The 19,382-nt window shown below is 39.1% G+C and overlaps 1 protein-coding gene across 2 annotated transcripts; it reads left to right on the top strand.

The window, feature by feature from the left end:
* Window positions 1-18,607, top strand: LOC122158944 (hyaluronidase-1-like). 2 transcript variants are annotated; one of them, XM_042816026.1, is made up of 4 exons: window positions 1-159; window positions 10,240-11,190; window positions 17,169-17,258; window positions 18,023-18,607. In XM_042816026.1, exons 2-4 carry the CDS (start codon window positions 10,276-10,278, stop codon window positions 18,449-18,451), a joined length of 1,434 nt encoding a protein of 477 aa, XP_042671960.1. In that variant the 5' UTR covers window positions 1-159; window positions 10,240-10,275; the 3' UTR covers window positions 18,452-18,607. The 2 variants fall into 2 exon arrangements, with proteins under 2 accessions (XP_042671960.1, XP_042671962.1); XM_042816028.1 differs by lacking the exon at window positions 17,169-17,258.
* The last annotated feature ends 775 nt before the right edge of the window (window positions 18,608-19,382 follow it).

The raw sequence follows: 19,382 nt of genomic DNA, 5'->3' as shown, positions 1-19,382 counted from the left end.
GCGAGTGTTTAAATAAAAATCTACACATATCTTCAGACCCTCTCAGTTTCTCATTAGTTAAAAACCCACTCATTAGGAAGAGCAAATTCCCCAGACAAACACATCAGCTGTTGTAATTTGTTCTGCCAAAGTTTACTGCTGTTCACTGGTTTCACAGAGGTAAGTGCCATGTTATTTACTCAATTAATACTCTGTAAAGAAAAGTTTTCTCTTCTGGTTATAGCCTACCACTTATGGAGACTTTCTGAGTTATCTTCTGTAGCACATCACTTCTGAACTGTATTTTCTTTCTGTTTTCTCTTGTTAAATAGCTTCTTGGTGATTTATACTCCACAATGTATAACAGCTATTTTAGATGAGAAAACTGATGTTGAAAAGCTGTCTGTGAATAAAATTCACATTTGAAAAGCAGGAGAAATGCTTGGACTTTAAAGGCATTTTAGCATATGATTAACTATTTTAATATGTAAAGTGGTGCACTACGTTATGCATACAACACTACAGACCAAGAAGGCAGCTAATTATATGTTGGCCATGTATTGAATTCCATATGAAAAAATAAAAATATGCCATTTTCATTAGAAACAAAATATAAAGTTTAATTTTTTCAAAATAAGTCACAGCTTTGCATTAAGGCATTCTATCACAACAACCAGTGTGTTTTCAACTAAGCGCAAAAGCAGTCCCAAAGAGGATGCTGTTAGTTGCATGGCAATGACTTCTGTCCATTAATGGTTTGTGTTAAGATATGCTGGGTATTAGCAGAGAGAGAGATGCTTTTCCCCAGATGAGCTGAGTACCCGCATGCAATTAAAGTCTGAATTTAATGCTACCTCAAGTACTTCACTTATATTTTCAAATTGCCCCGAGTTTCTGTTTGGCAAAGTGTAATATTTCATTTTGTGTTGTCCAAAGAATAGGACTTACTTATTGCAAGCAGAAATTTACAGTGGAATATACAAATATTTTAAGCATTTGTCAACACATTAGTAATTTTTAGATGATTGAAGAATACATTTTTTCCACTCACAAGATTATAAATGCTTAAAACTCCATTAATTCAACTGGAACATTTCCAGATTTACACCCCTCAATTATTTTCAATTGAATTTTCTTCAATTACACCATCTGAGAGTGGAATTTATCTCTGATAGAGCAAAAGTTAATTTAGTTTACAGCATTTTCTCAGGATTAAGCCAAAGCCTTATTGTAGGAATTCCCCATGTTATCAGTTTGACTTAATTTTCTCTTTTATCATGACTCTAATAACAACAAAACCTTCAAAAAGTGAATGTTTAAGCAGACGGTGAGAGGGAAGTAAAACTATTTTAAACGCTTCACAACAATGTAAACTCATCTATTATTTAATGTACATTCATAAATTCTTTTGAGCTACTAACATCATGTTCCAGAAGGTAGAGTGTATTTTGTTAGTGCCAAATAATGCTCATGATCTCCAGCTAAAAGTCTCAGTAATAAATTTAAAGGAAAATCTATAAACCATTAAGAACTTTCATTCAAAATACTGTTGCCAGGCACTTTTGTTTTCACCCAGCAAAGGCCACAACCTACTGAGCAATGCTGAGGACATTAGTCTTAATTATTCAGGGGATTAAAACTTTAACAGCTCCTACAATCAATATAGCTTCTCAGTAAGGCAAAAAAAAGTATAATTGCTTTTTTTTCCCTTCTATCCTTTGCAAGATATTTCATAAGAGAGGAAAAAAATATCCTAAAGTAGCTTATGAAAACTTAAGCTTTTAATACAACATTTAATACAACATTTAATATAACATTTAATATAACATTTGCAACTTGCCAATTTTAAATACTGAGAATTCTTTCTTTCTAAGATATGTTTTTGTCCAGTTTGTAATGCAATGGAAGCAGGTGGAAAATAACAAAGACAACATGTCAAGCTTTTTCTTAAAACAAAGGTTTGATCAGTGCTTCATACATTAAATAATAGATAATTTCACGTAAAATAATGCAGTACTCTATTTTATCTAGTGTCATCCACTTTAAAAATAATCTTTGCTTTACTCAATCTTTAAGCAATTGAAAAACTGTTTGTAGTGCATATATATTTAATCTCCCTCTACAGCATGGACAGATTGAAAACATATTAATTTGTCTTTACTTGATATTCAAACTGTCATCTATAATCTGTGATGATTTAAGATGACAGGGAGTTTTTTAACTAAAACACAGGGCCAGTAACCACGATCTGCATATTATTTTTCCTTCATCAAATGATTTGCTACTAAATCACTTAGAAGTTTTTTATGTGAGCATTCAGATACAAGTTGTTTTCCCCTTCAGGAGGAAGTTAACACTATTTGAAGTCCATGTGGTTAAAAAAAAAAAAAAGATACTGGCTCCAAAAATGTGATCAGAAGTCATTTGGGACTTTTACAAAGGGCTGATTTGGCAGCACTGTGTAGGTTACTCTGAAAGTAATACCTCTATTTATTTCCTTGGACACTCAACAGCTAGAAAGAGCACCGTAACACTGTTTGATAGAGCAAACTCTCAGCTACAAAACACTGTTTTTTTTTCAACATAGTCACCACCAGTAGCTGTGCATCCTCTGCCAGCAATGAACAAGAGCCTGCATGCTGTGCTTGTAATAATCTGCATGGCCATTCGGACCAGGGCTTGTCTTTCACATCACTGTGACCACTGCTGAAACACACCGCCCACCACCTCACTGTGCTCACATCCACTGCTTGGTCACCATAAATGGGTGGGCATTTACCAGTGAGGCTTCGGTGACAGCACACAGATGCAGATACTTCCTTCAGTGCCTGTAAGGTCTGGAGGTGACCACAGTGGCCTTATAGCACCCAGGCCTGACTGCGTGGCCAATCCCCATCACAGCTTCATGTTAAAAGTGAGACTGAAGAGAGCATTCAGAGGTGAGGAGCTGGAGGGGCCACAATGTTCTCGCAGACACTTGGTCCTGTGCTGCTCAAGGCTCCCTCCTTTGGAGAGGCGCACCTGTGGAGACTGCAGCTGCAGCTCTCAGGTCAGAGACCTAATTCTGCCTTCCTCTGTGCAGGCCAGGAGCCCGAGCCTTAATTTCAAAGCCAAAAGAACACTCTTGATGGCAAAACCTAAAGGAATGTGTGGAGGTGCACAAAGGGCTTGGTACAAATACTGGGGAACAAGGAAACCCTGATTTTTCTGCATTTTGCTAACCTATGCTGTTTTTTCTTGCTTCTAAACATGATTAAACTGCAGTCATTCCACATTCCATTCCACATTGTAAAAATTACAATCAGAAATGAAAAGTTCACCTGGTTACAGTGAGGTATATTGTGGTGTGAAAGCAGTTTAAGGAGTGATACGTAGTTCTATGAAATGTGTCCCACAATGAAGGCTACAGTGATGACAGCATCTAGCAATGCAAGCAGCCCTCAGGCAGTTTTGGTACTAATGCAATGACTTTGCAGATGATAAGATGTGAGTAAAGATGTGTGTCTGCCTCTAATGAAAGTAGATAATGGCAGGACAAGGGGAAATGGCTTTAAGTTGAGGGAGGAAAGATTTAGGTTGGATGTCAGGGGGAAGTTCTTTACAGAGAGAGTGGTGAGGTGCTGGAACAGCTGCCCAGAGAGGTTGTGGATGCCCCGTCCCTAGAGGTGTCCAAGGCCAGGTTGGATGGGGCCTGGGCAGCCTGGTCTAGCATTAAAGGGGGAACTTGGTGGCCCTGCCTGTGGCAGGGGGGTTCTTGATCCTTGAGGTTCCTTCCAACCCAAGCCATTCTATGATACTATGATTCTACAATTCTACGATTCTATGAAAAGAATGATGGGTTCCAGGGGAAGAAAATCTTTTAAATACCAGTTATTTTAGCTTTCAGTCCCATGTTTCCATACAGTCTTTTCTCTCAACTGAAGGCATGACACGAGCGGCAAATAACAGAAACAATAAAGCTAAACAGGAAATGCCTAAGCAGATCTTTGGTCTAAATCTGACTGTCTGTAAAACTCTGATATGCACGAAAGAATGTCTTCTGGAGTTTTCCATTTGCCTTGATATAAATAAATCACCGTTTACAAAAGGTCAGCAGTTATAACAAGGATAGCAAAGGTCTGAGTCCCCATCTCCTTGCTCTTTGAATTTCTTTTCACACGTTTTGCACAAAAATCGAAGGATGCTCCTTCACACCTTGTAGCCTCATCCTTCTGTTCACCTATGAGAAGTGAACTTTAACACAAATTACAAAGAAAACGATATGTTCCTTTAGGTAATTCTATTACTCTATAAGGAAGACTGCAAAAATTTTAGTGTTAACTGTTTTTCTGTTAATGTTTCAACTTCACATCTTACTTGAGAAAGAAAGCTGTAAAAGTAGGATGATGTGAGTCGACAGACTGAAAACTGGTGTGTGAGAAGATACAGTCAACACTCATCATTTCTAAAAAATGATGCCAGTGCATATTTAAGACATGTAGACAATACACGTTTACACTTTTGAACCATGTACATATCCCTATAAGTTTTCAGTCTGTGTCTACCTCACCACTTCATCAACAAGAAATTTTCCCACAGCACCAAGCAAGACTTCTGACAGTTTGGATCAGAAGAATAGCAGTAGAGAGGGAGCAAGATGAGGACAGTAAAACACAGAGAATTAAGTGTAAATGTATAGATGAATACGTGATATTTTGTAAATGCACACTGTGTGCATATCCATCAGTGTATATGCGTACACAGTTTAGAAAAAAAAAAAAATGAGGAAAAATGTTAAGGTTACTACAGTAAAAGCCACTTCAGATTTCCTCATTAACTTGCACCTGGCTAATATAATTTAAAAGCCAGTATATTTATTAAAGATGTATAGTTAAATCATTAAGGAAAGGTGATTTTTCCAACTTTTAACAGGAGTTATATGGCTTAAACTATATTTGCAGTGTTTCACAGAGCTTCCTTTTAGACTCTCACATGCATTACTGAGTCTTGAAATGTCAACTACAACACCTTTAAATCTTATCTGAAATATGTCTAAATCTACATAAGATCTCTGCTTCACTGCAACTTCTGCTTGAAACTTCTTTCCACTTATGCTATTTTTTGTCATTATAGCTCTGGAGAAATTATGTCTATTTCTTCAGTAAGAGTACAAAAACTGACATAAATCAGTAGTTTCTTACCTTAAAAGTGAAGGAAGATGACAAAATGAAATCTACAGAATGTAAATTTTTCACTCAGAGAGTGGGCAGACACTGGAATGGCCTGCAAAGGGAGGTGGTGGAGTCACTGTCCCTGGCAGTGTTCAAGAGCGTCTGGATGAGGAGCTACAAGATACGGGTTAGTAGCTTCTGCTAGAAATGGTGATGGGAGGACAGTTGGACTAGATGATCCTGTAGGTCCTTTCCAACCTTGTGATTCTTTAATTCTATGAGTCTGTAAATATATGGTTTATGCCTCGAAATTTCATCATATGAGAAGTATAGTGAGAGGATGCGCTTGCCAGCTATTACAAAGTCACGTTGGCTGGCTATCATATGGCCAACATGTGAATCATAATACAAAACACAAGTGGTAATGTAGTGTGTTATGGTGCAAAGAACCCTGTCATAATTAATACACGTTAGAAAAGAAGAACTTGCCATCCGGATAGCACCATTGCACTGTATTGTAACCCATGTTGTGCAGATAGGTTTCTTCAGGGTGCAGATCTACATCTTTATAAATTTCAAGCTGTATATTTTGAAATCAAAGGGTACAATTAAGATTTTTGGCTCAGCAACAGTCAGATATGAGGAAATGGAAATGTACTGGAATTCTGGCCAATAATCATAGCGATAATAAAAGTTGGGCTATGTTAAGAAAATTTGCTTGGAAAAAGCAATTTTTTTTTGTTTCTTTTTAAGGGAATGTGGAAAGATGTATGCAGAAAAGTACTCACTTGTTTTATGAAACAGTAAATTTCAAGGCACCTATTAGAGGATATACTGTAAATCAGCCATAATCTGCTGTGTACTGAACTGCATAGAGGAAGATGATGCAAATAGAAAAGTCCATGTTATAAAGAGCAGTGAGAGCATGATCTAAACATTACTGCAATAAAAAATCTCATCAGCTTCAATGGATTTCTAGTCAGACTCTCAATTCTTTCATTTGCGAGGAATTCATTTTTGTTTTTAGAATATAGAGCAGAAAAGTTGGGAACAGATTCTGCTCTGAAAATATTACAGTGCCTCAGAAAGCTGTGTGCATCTTTGGGAAGTTAAATTAACCATAACAATATGTCATTGAATCAGAAAAATGGGAGGATTTGAATCAAGGTTTATAATGAGCTTCAAGAAGGAATCATTAGTGTCTGCACTCATTAAAAAATTAGGGATTAAAATAGTCCAATTAGTGGCCTTGCTTGAGAATAAAAAGGTCATAGTCCAAAAAATAGCAATGGAAATTGCAATAGAAAGATATTTTGCTGTTATTTAGAGGTTCTTTTCTGTGAAACAAGAGATAATTTATTTTATTTCCCTGTGCTTTTTCAGAATTAAAGGCCGACATGTTCCTTTGAAAAATTGCCTCGCTTGGTTTCAAATGACTTTTTGATGAAAAAAAAAAAAAAAAAAAAAAAAAGCATATTTCGTTAAATTCCCTTGTGTCAGTAATATCTGAATTAATTGTAGATTAATGCAACTGGATTGGAATTTTTTCACTGGGTCTGTTTTTTAGGAATCATCTCCCCTTTAAGGAATTGTGTATACAGGGTTGTGTCTTGTGTGTAATTAAGAGTAGCAGGAAAACTGAGATGCTTTCCAGTTTTAGCCATCTAAAAGGCAGGCATGTTATCTCGGTAGTTATCAACTTTCTTTCTAGGCTAACAGAGATAGCAAACTGGGTGACTAATTGCACACAGCTCTAAATAAAGAATTCATAGTAATCATGGGAGTTGTTTGTTATTCACTTGAGGAGCCTGAATTACTGTTCTTAAACAGATTCCTGACTTCTAAAAAGCTTCAACAGGATCACACAGATTCCCCCTCCCTACTTTATCTAGGGATTCAGGTTGTAGATGCAGATACCTGCACGTCTGCATTAGAGCAAAGCATCCAGGCTCCTCCACAACTTCACTGAACATTCCGTCAGTGCAGTCAACAGACCCTTGAGAATTATTCAACACATCCTGAGATGAGCAGATTTGTTCTGTTACCCATAGTCATACGGCCCTGGGCAGCCCGCTCTTAGTGACCTTGCTAGAGCAGGGCAGGTTGCACCAGGTCACCTCCAAAGATCCTTTCTAGTTTCCATGATTCTGTGGTTCTGAGATTTAAAGCCATGTCAAGGACAATGACACAGAGTAGCATAGAATTAAAAATTAACTTGAATTTATCTTGCAATATTAAACATTTCCTGGATTTTCTACTGGGCTCAGTGTCTAGTGTCATACATAGACAAAAGCTATGAAATGCCCAGTTATACATACATAACAACACAAGATTAAACAATGCTAGCATTGGGATTGTGGGATAAAGCATCTGGAACTTTTTCCTGTACCTTTTCTTCCACAGAAATTCACTCATGTTGCTCTTCCTACTTCATGTAAAGTATTGCTTCTCAAGAAAAACCTTGCTTATATTATGGGCAGTCCCAGTCATGAAAAGGCACCTAAGAGTACTGTGTCATTTTGCTGCATCAAAAGAGTGCAAACGTAAGAGTGCCTTCCAGGAAAAGAGTGGAGTGAAAATAACCTAGCATCATTTCCCAGTATGCACACATGTACTTAGTGTCAGCCTGGTGGTCTATAGCAATGGCCAAGTTCACTCAAGGACGTTGTTAATAGGACCTAAAGGATTGTGAACATAGTTTTAAAATTTGGGTGCTAAATCTATACTTGAGCATGCAAAGCCATCATCTGGAGACCAAGTGAGGAAATAAAGTGAGAATAAATCTCTAGCTTGCTAATGAGAGTTTGCTCCTGGGAATTCTGGCACTGTGGCTTTTTTGCAGTGCAGCTTTTTGTGCACTACTTCTAGCTATCACAGTGCAAATTGCCTTCTTCCACCTCTTTAGGAATAGCTCTTGACCAATGGACAGAATGACTCAACCCTTTTCAGGAAATAAGGATGGATAAATTCAAGGTTAGGGATAGAGGAGAGAAAGATTGTAATGTAGGAAATAAAAGGACAAAATAGAGACCAAAGAGAAAGGCAGAGAATATCAGGAGAGCAGTGGCAGATAGAAAGAAGTATCAGACACAAAGGACAGAAGGACTGGGGAAGGAAGGAGAAATGGTAGGGACACTATATACTACTACATAATATATAATATAATACTAAAATCCTGTATTCCATCACTTCTGAAAGCCAGCAGTTTTCCAAACAGTGGAAGAAGTTTTGTCTCTAATAAGTCTTCTGGTGTACTTGGACAGGAATACTTGAAGCCCCTCTTTTTGCTTTGTTATTCCATCAGATTAAAAGTTGGTATCCAAGGAGTACTACCACATCTGACACTTAGAGTGGTGCATTCGAAAATTTGGAAAGCAAGAAATCTAGATATCTCAGCTGTGAGCAAATGATTTATTAATAGATGGGAAGGTGTGAAGAGATTCCATTTTCTAGGAGATAAGTGATTAATTGATTACACATGAATGAACAAGTACTAGGGGCAAGTGAAGCTAGTCTAATTAAGGTAGTATAACTTGGGTCTGACTTCACAGTGAAGGAAAAGAATCATTAAAAATGAATGTAAAAATAGGGAAATATCCAGATTCATATAATTTCTCTTAAAGGTTGAGGTAGTTGGGCTTGTTCAGCTTGGAGAAGGCTCCAGAAAGGCCTCAGTGGAGCCTTCCAGTACTTGAAGGGAACTTACAAGCAGGAGGGGGGAAATGCCATTTTTCACGGCCTGATAATGATAGGACAAGAGGGAATGGCTTTAAACTAAAAGAGCACAGATTTTGGTTAGATGTTTGGAAGAAATCTTTTACTCAGAGGGGTGTTGAGGTGGTGGAACAAGTTGACCAGAGAGGATGCCCCATCTCTGGAGGCATTTGAGTCCAGGTTAGATGGGATCCTGGGCAGCCTGATCGAGTGGTAGGCAACCCTGCCAAGATCAGGAGAGTTGGAATTAGATGATCTTTAAAATCCCCTCCAAGCTAAGTCATTCTACTATTGTCTGATTGTATGACCCTTCTGTGAAGTGTTTGGACAAATAGGTACTGTACTGCCCAGCAAAGGCACTGGATCACAAATCCTGCACACAGCAGAGCTGTGCCTCTTGAGGAAGAGCCAGGAGCGCGGATAGGTTCTGGAGGCAGCACGTGAACATCTGCACCATGCAATGCCAAGCATGGATGTGGGTGCCATGGGCAACAGCAGCCCCAGAGAACTTAGTCTGTAAGCCAGAGTACTTACCAGCCAGGGGAAACAGCAGACCTAGAAAGGAAAACAATAACACTGATATGCCCCCCTATCTTTAGGTTAGTTCCCTTTTTATCCAAGAAATGTCATGCTTTCTGTCTGGTTCAGATTTGCTTGATATAATTATTTCTTTCACGTATTGATATTTAATTTACTTCCAGTATAATGACTACTAAATCATTAAGCCATTAACAGTATCACCCTTCCAGACTGCAGATTGATTATCGCTCTTGCAACCACTCATTTAGTAAGTGAGAGTTAACTCAGGGGTAGGTAACAAAGCCTTTTTTTCAGTTCTGCTGAAAATTGCCATTTCTAAGTTCTTTTGGTTAATCCTTTCGACACAGATGTGTCTGCTTTTTGTTTATACTACTTTTATATTACCCTTAATGTGACCATTAGAGTATACAAATAATAGAGATGTCCTTAGCCCATTATAATGAAGTTCTAAGCAAGTCGGAATGGTTGTAGCAGAACTTGCTTCCAAGCTGACATTTGAAAGGAGTAGCATAACCCTTTCTATACTGTTTTGTAAAATTATTCTGTTTTTAATTCATTTGTTGTAGACATGAAGGAGAAAATAAGTGCTAAGGTCTGAATCAAGTGTATGAGGTTTCTGGGTGAAGAGGAAAGCATGATAAACTGAACAACAGACCGTGCTTCCAAAAGGGAAAGGCTGTAAAAAGTCTTTCTGAACATTTGAAATTAGATTTATTTTTTCCAAGATCAGTTTTTGTGGCTTCTTCTTTTTGCAAAAATTATTATACTAGCAAAAGAAAATGGAGCCTAAAGATATCCCTTTGTCATCCTATCTGTCAGACATTGTAAAATGCCATCTCTAATTTTTGTATTCAAGGACACACCACAACAATTTCCCAGTAAACAACACATCATGGATCTTTGGATCAGGTGGCTGGCAGTCACAGTGCTGCTTACGTGTGACGCGCAGCTTCCAAAGCAGGCACAGGCTCCCCTGCTTCTGCACAAGCCCTTTGTCGTGGTTTGGAATGCACCCACTGAGCAATGCCGGCTGCGGTACAAGGTGGACTTGGATCTCAGCATCTTTGACATCGCATCAAACACCAACGAGACTCTGAGTGGATCCAATGTGACAATATTCTATCACACTCATTTGGGATATTATCCCTACTACTCAGATAATGGCAACCCCGTGAATGGAGGAGTGCCTCAAAATGAAAGTCTTATCAAGCACCTTAATAAAGCAAAGTCTGACATTGACTATTGCATACCCATGAAGAAATTTCACGGACTTGCGGTCATTGACTGGGAAAACTGGAGACCCCAGTGGGATAGGAACTGGGGCAATAAAAGCATTTATAGAAATAAATCTCTTGAGATGGTTAGGCAACGGCATCCACAGTGGTCGGAAGATAAAATTAGGAAAGTAGCTAAAGAGGAGTTTGAAAACGCTGGCAAGAGTTTTATGAACAACACTATCCTTCTGGCTGAACACATGAGGCCAAATGGTTTGTGGGGTTACTATCTTTACCCAGACTGCTACAATTACGATTACAAAGAGCACTGGCAAACATACACGGGAAAGTGCCCAGCCATTGAATCTTCTCGCAATGATCTCCTTCTTTGGCTGTGGAAGGAAAGTACGGCTCTCTACCCTTCAATATATCTGGATTATATACTGAAGTCAAGTCCAAATGCACTAAAGTTTGTTCACTATCGGGTTAAAGAGGCAATACGTGTTGCCTCGATTGCTAGAAAAGACTACGTTTTGCCTGTTTTTGTTTACTCCAGACCATTTTATGCCTACACTTTTCATGTTTTAACAGAGGTAAGCACACAGATGTCTTTAGAAATGTAGAGATTAGAAACAACCTCTTAGAAAAAAAATACTTACATAAAAGCATTTATGCATATTTTTCAATTGGATGAGGCCTTGGGAGCCTGAGCTGGTGAGGGATAGCCCTGCCCACAGTAGTGGGTTGGAACTAGATTATCTTTAAGGTCCCTTCCAATCCAAGCCATTCTAGTACTCTTCAGCTACTCCTCTACCCAGAGTAGGCTACTGCTATACTCACAGTATAAAAGACTGTACTTTTCCATAGTTAATCCTGCAGTGTTCTGGTATGTTTCTGGAGGATAACATTGTATATTTTCAATGAGGGTAATTTAGAATGAAAGTACAAAAAAAAAAATCATTTCCTTAAGGAAATAATTCATCCTGATATTTTAATTCTTCAGGACAGCTTGCAAAATTAGCTTGACAATTTTTGTGAAGTTTAAAACTAATTTGTATAATGGGAAGACCAACTTACATGAGAAAGGAACCTCAGGGCTTTTTTGTTTCCTTATCCAAGTGGAAATTCATTTAGTCGAGAAATAAAGTAGTCAAATAAACTGGTCTGGCATGGAGTTCTTAACTCCTGTCTGATGAGCACGCATTTTTCAGAGATACAACACATTCACTGGTCTTCATGATCCAACACTTAATGTTTAATGTTTTTCCAATAAAGAAACTGAGTTTTTGAGTCAAGCAATGTTCCTTCAACCAATGACAAAGGGCAATAAGTATATAGATGCCACCACAAGAAGGGACAAGTTAAAAAAAGAAGCAGTCATCCCAGCAGGCTGTGAGATGCACATGACTTTAGCCTGGCACTGGGAAGGTGGAAAAGCCCCAGCAGCCTGAGAGGTGTTTCAGGGTGCTCTACAAAAGAAAATGGCTCATAGGAGCAATTGTGAATTTGGTTTGTCTTGTTTTTAGCAACTGTTTGCTGTGTGATGTGGAAGATGCAGGTCCTAACTGTCTCAGAAATCATGTACAGGCACATGAAGCGGGATTGCACTGAAGGCAATGAGCTACTGAGGTCAGCACAGGAAGGCTTTCACCCCAAATGCCTTTGCTGAAGAACTCAAAACAGGCCATGAAATAGATGAGCATTCTGCAAATGCAGACTGTAATAATACATTTTTATAATACAAACCATCCTTTTGACAGATATAAAAATGCCAGGAATGTTACTGAAAGCTATGAAAACTATCATGCTGGTTAGCAATTATACACAAGTTCAAAATCTGTGGTGCTATAAAGCTATATTGTTTTACCTTGCACTTTTCTGAACAGCACAGTGATACTGCAATATTCCTGGTATGTTGTACTCTTTAACTCAGTTTTTCAACTCCATATGGGCATTTCCTGCTGGATGCTTGAAAGATCATTTTACAAATCAGCAGCCATTGATGATTTATGCACAGACAGAAAAACATCTTTGGGTTGTGCTCTACTCCATACCTTCTAACAAGGATAGCACCCAGCTCTGCAGGCAGGGGACAGGGCTTGCAGTATCCCCAAATAGTAAACGTTGTCTGCAGAGAACAGCTTGGGGACTGCCTGAAACCTGTGCAGGGTTGCACTTAAGAAAACTCTAAATAAGAATGACTGAGAAAATAAACTTGTTTTCCTTGGCACTGAAGCCACTGAGGCATTTTAAGTATGTTTATTTGTGTTCGTATTTTAGCTTAGGTTGGAGCTTGCCATGTGACCCATGGCATGCCCCTACGTGAAGCTCATAAACCAAGCAACTCTTGAGTTCCAGTAATGGTGGGTGAGAATATAACTACAAATGGAAACTATGTCGTACAGTGGAAAAATGGGGCAGCAGGTTTACGGACACCTGAGCTCTAACAAGTCTGGGCCAAGACAACCACCATCCTGTCCCATCAAGCCAAGCAAGAGTTGTGTTACTGTAGATCAACAGAAAGAACTGGTGACACATTTAAGGCTTGGGCATAAGGCTCTCTGTACACAGTATGATAAATTCAATAAACATCACAACAGAAGAAAGCAAAAACTGTAGTTGTGAGTCAAAGCCAGTTAGGTTAGAAGCACAGGTCTAGCAGACCTTCAGAAAGACAAAAGGCACAGGTCCCAAACTGCTGCTGCAGCTATGCCTGCTGTACCTTTCCCTCTAACTGTACACAGAAGTTGGCTGAGCTATGCATAAGATAGCTGAGAAATTCATCCTGATTTTCTTCATCAAAGCAGTGTATAAATTATGATTTGAGATCCCAGTCGTTATGGAAAGCTTCTCTATCTGCTACAAATGCATACAATGCATGCATGCATGACAATTCGCTATTAGTGTGTGTGGGAGAGAGGAGTTACACAGCGGCAGCTGTGTGTCTGACCAGAAGACTAAAGTCAGGAATAAAGGAGGATGACTACCAAAAAATGATGAAAAATGGACAACTTCTCTCATCCACATGCAGGTAATTTTAATAACAGTCTCTGAAGCCAAGTTGTGCGTCAGTGTGCAGATACCATTGCCCGCAACCACTCAAGGCTTGCGTTGCTATTTCTGAATACAGAAAAAGCATGTCTGAACCGAGACCATTCACAGTTGTGAAGAAAGATTACAGATATACTTACTTTCCTTTTCTCAGCATGTAGCTAAGAAAACTGTCCTGCTTCTTCTCAGGCTGCAAAGTGAAACAACTCATCTCCAACTTTTTTAGCATGCAGGGCAGCGACTTGCCTGATCAAAATATGGAGAAGCCTTGATAGGAACTGTGCTTCTGGGGCCTCTTGGAATGTGTGGGCCTTGCACGGTGCTCCGGGGAGGAACCTCCTGATCATGCTTCCAATTTGCCACTCTCGGCAATTATGAGAGTCAGTTATGATTCCATTTTTTCTCCACAATATTCAAATGAGAAATAAGAGTTTTATTTTCTGACCAGTTGTGTGGTAGTGGAGGGTGGCGATTCTGTAGCTGACCAGGGGTCAGAGTACCTACCTATCTGTGAGGCAGGAGCTCTCAGTTCAGGTCTCTTCCCAGCCTACTAGATTGGATCCGGAACACTCTCAGTCTATGTCAGACACCAGGAAAGACCAAAAAGAACAAGCATAAAGAAGAGAAAGGGAAATAGATAATGTCACCTTGTGTTGATAGATTATTCAAAGAAAAGCCATTCTCTGCTGAAGGCTTTTGAAATTCTTCATATGAATCAGTCTTTCAGCAAGAGACGTGGCTATGCCTAGAAATGACAGACAGAAACTTTATTTCCTTCCTTGTGGGCAAGTCTATGTAATTATTACTCTGAATTAATCATAAGCTGTAGTCAGGTTCACACTTGTATCTCTTGTTCTCCTTTGAGCCTTTATTTAATTGGTGCAAAATAGAATGGCATCAGAAAGAGAAATACTTCCTTCTGTCTTTAACTCCCCAGTGAAGATAATCCCCACAGAGCTGGAGATGACACATTTTTTAAGCATGAAGAAGATAGGAAAGTTTAGCTTACATTTTCCTAATTCTCTCTCCCCCAGGGGAGGACTTTTACCACTTGACCTTTGTTTTAAAGCAAACAAGAAGAGGAAGGAAATATAAGGAAATATTTGTTTAAATAAAATCCCACGTGGTGTGGATTTTTTCATTTTTTTTCCCCAGGAAAAATCTAATAACTGCAGGTGCTGTGACTGTCCTTCAAGCATCTCTAGGCGAGTGTACCTTCCAATCAAATGACAAATCTTGACCTTAATCTGAAAAAAGTGCTAAGTTTCTCAGCACTGGCAAAGTGTTGATCCTAGGTGTGAACTACAGGTGAAAGGATGAAGTTTCTTCAGGAGTTTCATTTCTGAAATTACAAGTGGCAGTGGAGTTTGTGCTTTTGGATTTAATTATTTTGTATTTGTATGGATCATACATGAAGTGCTGAAATATTTTTGTGGTTCTAAATCTAAACAAATCCTACAAATAACAAAGAAAGCTGTGAAACACGAGGGAGTAAAACTGGATTTACTGACTTGAGGTGAAGCACCCTAATCCCAAGGTGTACCAGTTAAAGTCGTTATTTTGGGTTTTTCTCAAGTTTTAGTCCATCCTATCTATTGATCACTTATTTTGACTGATCTAAAAGGTTTCGTTGATTTGTTCATGAGATCTGAACCCTGCCGGTGCTAAATCACTGAACAACCATCTGGCAAACATCTAGCCTTTGCACTGGGTAATCTTCATAAAATGCTTTCAAGATGAGAACAGCTTACAAATCATCATTGCCAAGAGCTCAGGCTATATTTTATATTGTTTTTACATGTGATATCTCGCTTTTTAAATTCACACAAACACCAGAAGAGGAAAGAAGAAGAAAATCACAATTTCCCACTTAAAAATAACACCCGCAGCACTCACCACCCTCCTTTTATATAGCTAGAACTGGACTATAATCTTTTACGAGTATTATTCTCTAAGAGACTGCTTGCATGATCATCAGCATCATGATCCTCTGACAAGATTAATTATACTTTGTATCATTTTTGAACCCTGCATTAAGAGCCAGACAGGCTAACTCTGCTCTTTCAAACTTTTGCAGGTTTCCCTGTTCTGTCTGATCTCCAGTTAATGGTCAAAATCACTTACTCTGACCCTGTAGCAATCTTCAGCATTTCAGCAGAATCTCCTGTTTTCAATGCACTTATTATGCCTTCTTTTATGTCTCTTAAGCTTACAAGTTTCAGGAATGAGAACTCCGTGCCATGCACTGGTAAATCAACATGCCCATTTACTGAGAAAAATAAATTGTTTAGCAGCAATTTACAATAATAACACAGTTCTTCCATTCTCTGAGTTTGCATTTCTAATACACCACCATGCTGTGATAATATGTCTGGTCTCTTACATTGTTTTTTTCCCAGGAAGAGATTAAAAGACTGCATTAAAGAACATCCGTAACTTTTAAAATGGAATCCACTGTTTATTTTTTCTACTGTTTCTTCCAAATCAAGAAAGAGTAGTTTCAGATGTGATTGGTCATTCCTTGAAATGTAGCAATGGAAGAAGGACCTTACTCCCTAATTTGTAAGGTGCAGTTGCATTTCTCTAGACATACTATTCACAGTCTCAGGGAATGCATTTAAAATATATAGAAGATACATTGCTATGTTGTTGGAAAGTGACTCCTGTTCTGCACACAGTGTGTTCTGGTACAGCTACATTACTGGTAATTACTACAACTTAATTGTGTATTGGTGCAGGTCTAATAATGGACATGGCTAAGTCAGTATATACAAGTATGCTTTCCCCAGGTTGGCATTATGAAGAACAGGGAGAGGCTTGTGTTTCAGTGATATGTTTCCCAGCATAATGGCATTCATGCTGCTAGGAACAGCAGCTCTGTGAGTATATTGATATGGCTAAAGCAGAACAAGTTAGGCACCTGCTTAAAGCCTATCAAATGCAGCAAGGTTCCATGGGGGCATCCAATCACATGATCGTACTTAACATCACGTGCTAAGTACACTGCCTATTTATCTATGCTAATCATTCAAAGACTGGTAGATAAAGCATAGCTTTGAATTCCTACCCCACCAGCTTGGTTGGAGGATTCCTTGGGAATAAACTGTAAAGATTTTATTATTTCTTATTCCCTCCTGTGAATAAAACCCCGTGCATGCCTTTGGAGGTACAAATAAAATCTTTCTAATATGAACTGTGATCACACAATCATAAATTACCAAGGTTGGAAAAGACCTCTAGGATCACCCAGTCCAACCATCCACCTATTGCCAGTATTTCCCACTAAACCATGTCCCTCAGTACAACATCTAAATGTTTCTTGAACACCTCCAGGGATGGCGACTCCACCACCTTTCTGGGCAGCGCACTCCAGAGCCTGACCGCTCTTTTGGAGAAGTATTTTTTAATGTTCAGCCTGATTTCCTGTAAGGGGGAAAAAAGTGATGCCAATATCCTAGTACTTTTTCAGTTTTAGTTATATATCTTTGGTTTTCTGATGTCTGCTTTGGTCTTCTTTCAGATTGATCTGGTTAATACCATTGGTGAAAGCGCAGCTTTGGGAGCAGCTGGAGTTGTTCTCTGGGGCAGTATGCAATATGCCAGCTCAAAGGTAGATTCTGTTGATCTATTACTATTTAGAAATCACCTCAATACCTCTTCTGTGCCACCATACCCATCATAGCACTTGACTGTCTTTATTGATGGTGGTTCAGGATAACTTTCAACTCTTAGTTCTATACTTCAGTTATGCTGAGAAGTGCTGTTGTTGAGAGCACACTGATTCAAACAAGTTATTTGTATCAGCTTGTAATACTGATTCTGAATCTGGGCTGGGCTCTGGTTCTCTCCCTTTCACATAATCTTCTCTCTTCTTCCTGAAGCCTCTGGCAAAGCACCACTGACTTCAGCAGGGAAATAAGGGATCCATATAGAAATTGCTAGTTGCAACTTCTGTGCTGGTTTCTGAGAATGATGTAGTTCCCAGTAAGCTGAAGGAGTTGGAGAAATCAGGACCAAAGCAGTAGCTCAATAACTGCTTTAAAACCTATTAGTCACATACACTGGTCCTTGTCAGCAGTTACCAGAAATCTTTACTTAATGAACTAGTGAGTCTCAGGTCAGGATGTAAGCTCTCTTTCTGTTTGCTAGGACTCATTTCCAGTCTAATCCTGTATACTGCTACCAAGCTCCCAAACAGAGGATATGGTAAAGGTTACTTGCAGATGTTACCAATGGAGGCACGCAAATCCAACGTGTTTATCTCAACAGATATTTCAGCTGAGTACAGTTTTGAGCTAGTATCTTCTGAAACACAAGAAATTTAGACCCAATGCTAGTTACTGAGTAATGTGTGATGTCTTTTACTTCCTGCAGGAGAGCTGTTCCACTGTGAAGAGATACATTGATGGACCCTTAGGACATTATGTCATTAATGTGACCTCAGCAGCCAAACTCTGTAGCAAAGTCTTGTGTAAGAAGAATGGAAGATGCATACGCAAAAACAGTGACTCTTCTGCGTACCTACATCTGCCATCCAGTGATTTTAAGATCCAAGCCCATCGCTCAGGAAGGGGCCCACGATTGCAGGTGACTGGTGAACTCAGCCTGGAGAACATAGAAGTCATGAGGCAGAGGTTCATGTGCCAATGTTATCGAGGATGGACAGGAATATTTTGTGAATTGCCTGACCAAAGTGTAATGGAGCATTGGGTTCACATTGTGTTCAGCAGATCAAGAAAACAGAAGCTTTATGTCTTCCTCTTAGGAGCTATGCAGCTTCTTCTCCTTTTTACAGCATATTAAACTCTTCTGAGTTTAGAAAAGAAATCAGAAGTGCTGCCACTTGGACTTAAAAGTTTTAGCAAGTCTTTATTACAAAGAGGAAAGATGTTGTTAATTAAATTGCTTTATTCAGTCTTGCTCATGTCCCAGTCCTTCTAAAAGAGCTCCAGGCATCAAACATTTTTCGAGTAGCCCCTTCTTTTTGATCAGTTCACTTACTTTCCTTTTAAGCAGGTAAACTTTTTGCTGCTACAGTGGAAATTTTGCTTGAGTGAAACTGTTGAATAACATGGTACCAGGATTCATCCATGTAGAAACTTAAAAAAAGGACCCAGAACCTCTTTGCTCTGGGGTTGGATGATTTAGTATAGTTTGACAAGGAAGAGTTTTCATGTAGACCAAGGAGCCCAAGCCATGCTCTGCAGTTCTTGCTGAAGCCAAATGGTATTTTGCATTAGCAGCATCACAGTGCCCAGATTCCCATCCATCACAACTTGCTGATCCCAATATTTCTGCACAGAATGTGTATTTTGGTGTTTTAAGATCTGATTTGCATCTTGTTACTCTGAGAAATATCAGTATTCCTAGTGGTAGTTTTGTGCCCTCAGTTACAAAGGTACTGTTTGACTTAAAATCTGTGCAATTAACAGTCATTGGGTCAAATGGTCATTTCCCATAGCACCAGACAGCCATCAGTACATACACGTCTTTAGGTCAGGGGTTGCTGAGCATGGAGAGATGCTGGCACACTGCAGCATTCCTACAAAGGCAGAACTTTCCTCTGAGCCCTTGGGAAACAGGCAGCTTCACACCTTCTCTGCCTTGCTGCTTAGTGTCACTGCTCCCCTGGGCTGCTTCCTGTTCTACTGTTGATGTGGGCCTTTGAGATAGCTAGAGTGTTTGGGTTGCTCTGTAATGACTTCTGCTAAGATGCTGCAGGAGAGGTGTGCCA

Source organism: Centrocercus urophasianus, unplaced genomic scaffold (genome assembly GCF_019232065.1).
Source record: "Centrocercus urophasianus isolate 14NV4802_14NV808 unplaced genomic scaffold, USGS_Curo_1.0 seq_15, whole genome shotgun sequence".
Taxonomy (NCBI): Eukaryota; Metazoa; Chordata; class Aves; order Galliformes; family Phasianidae; genus Centrocercus; species Centrocercus urophasianus.
Note: the sequence above shows the minus strand (reverse complement) of the source record. Positions and strands in the feature narration are given on the sequence as shown.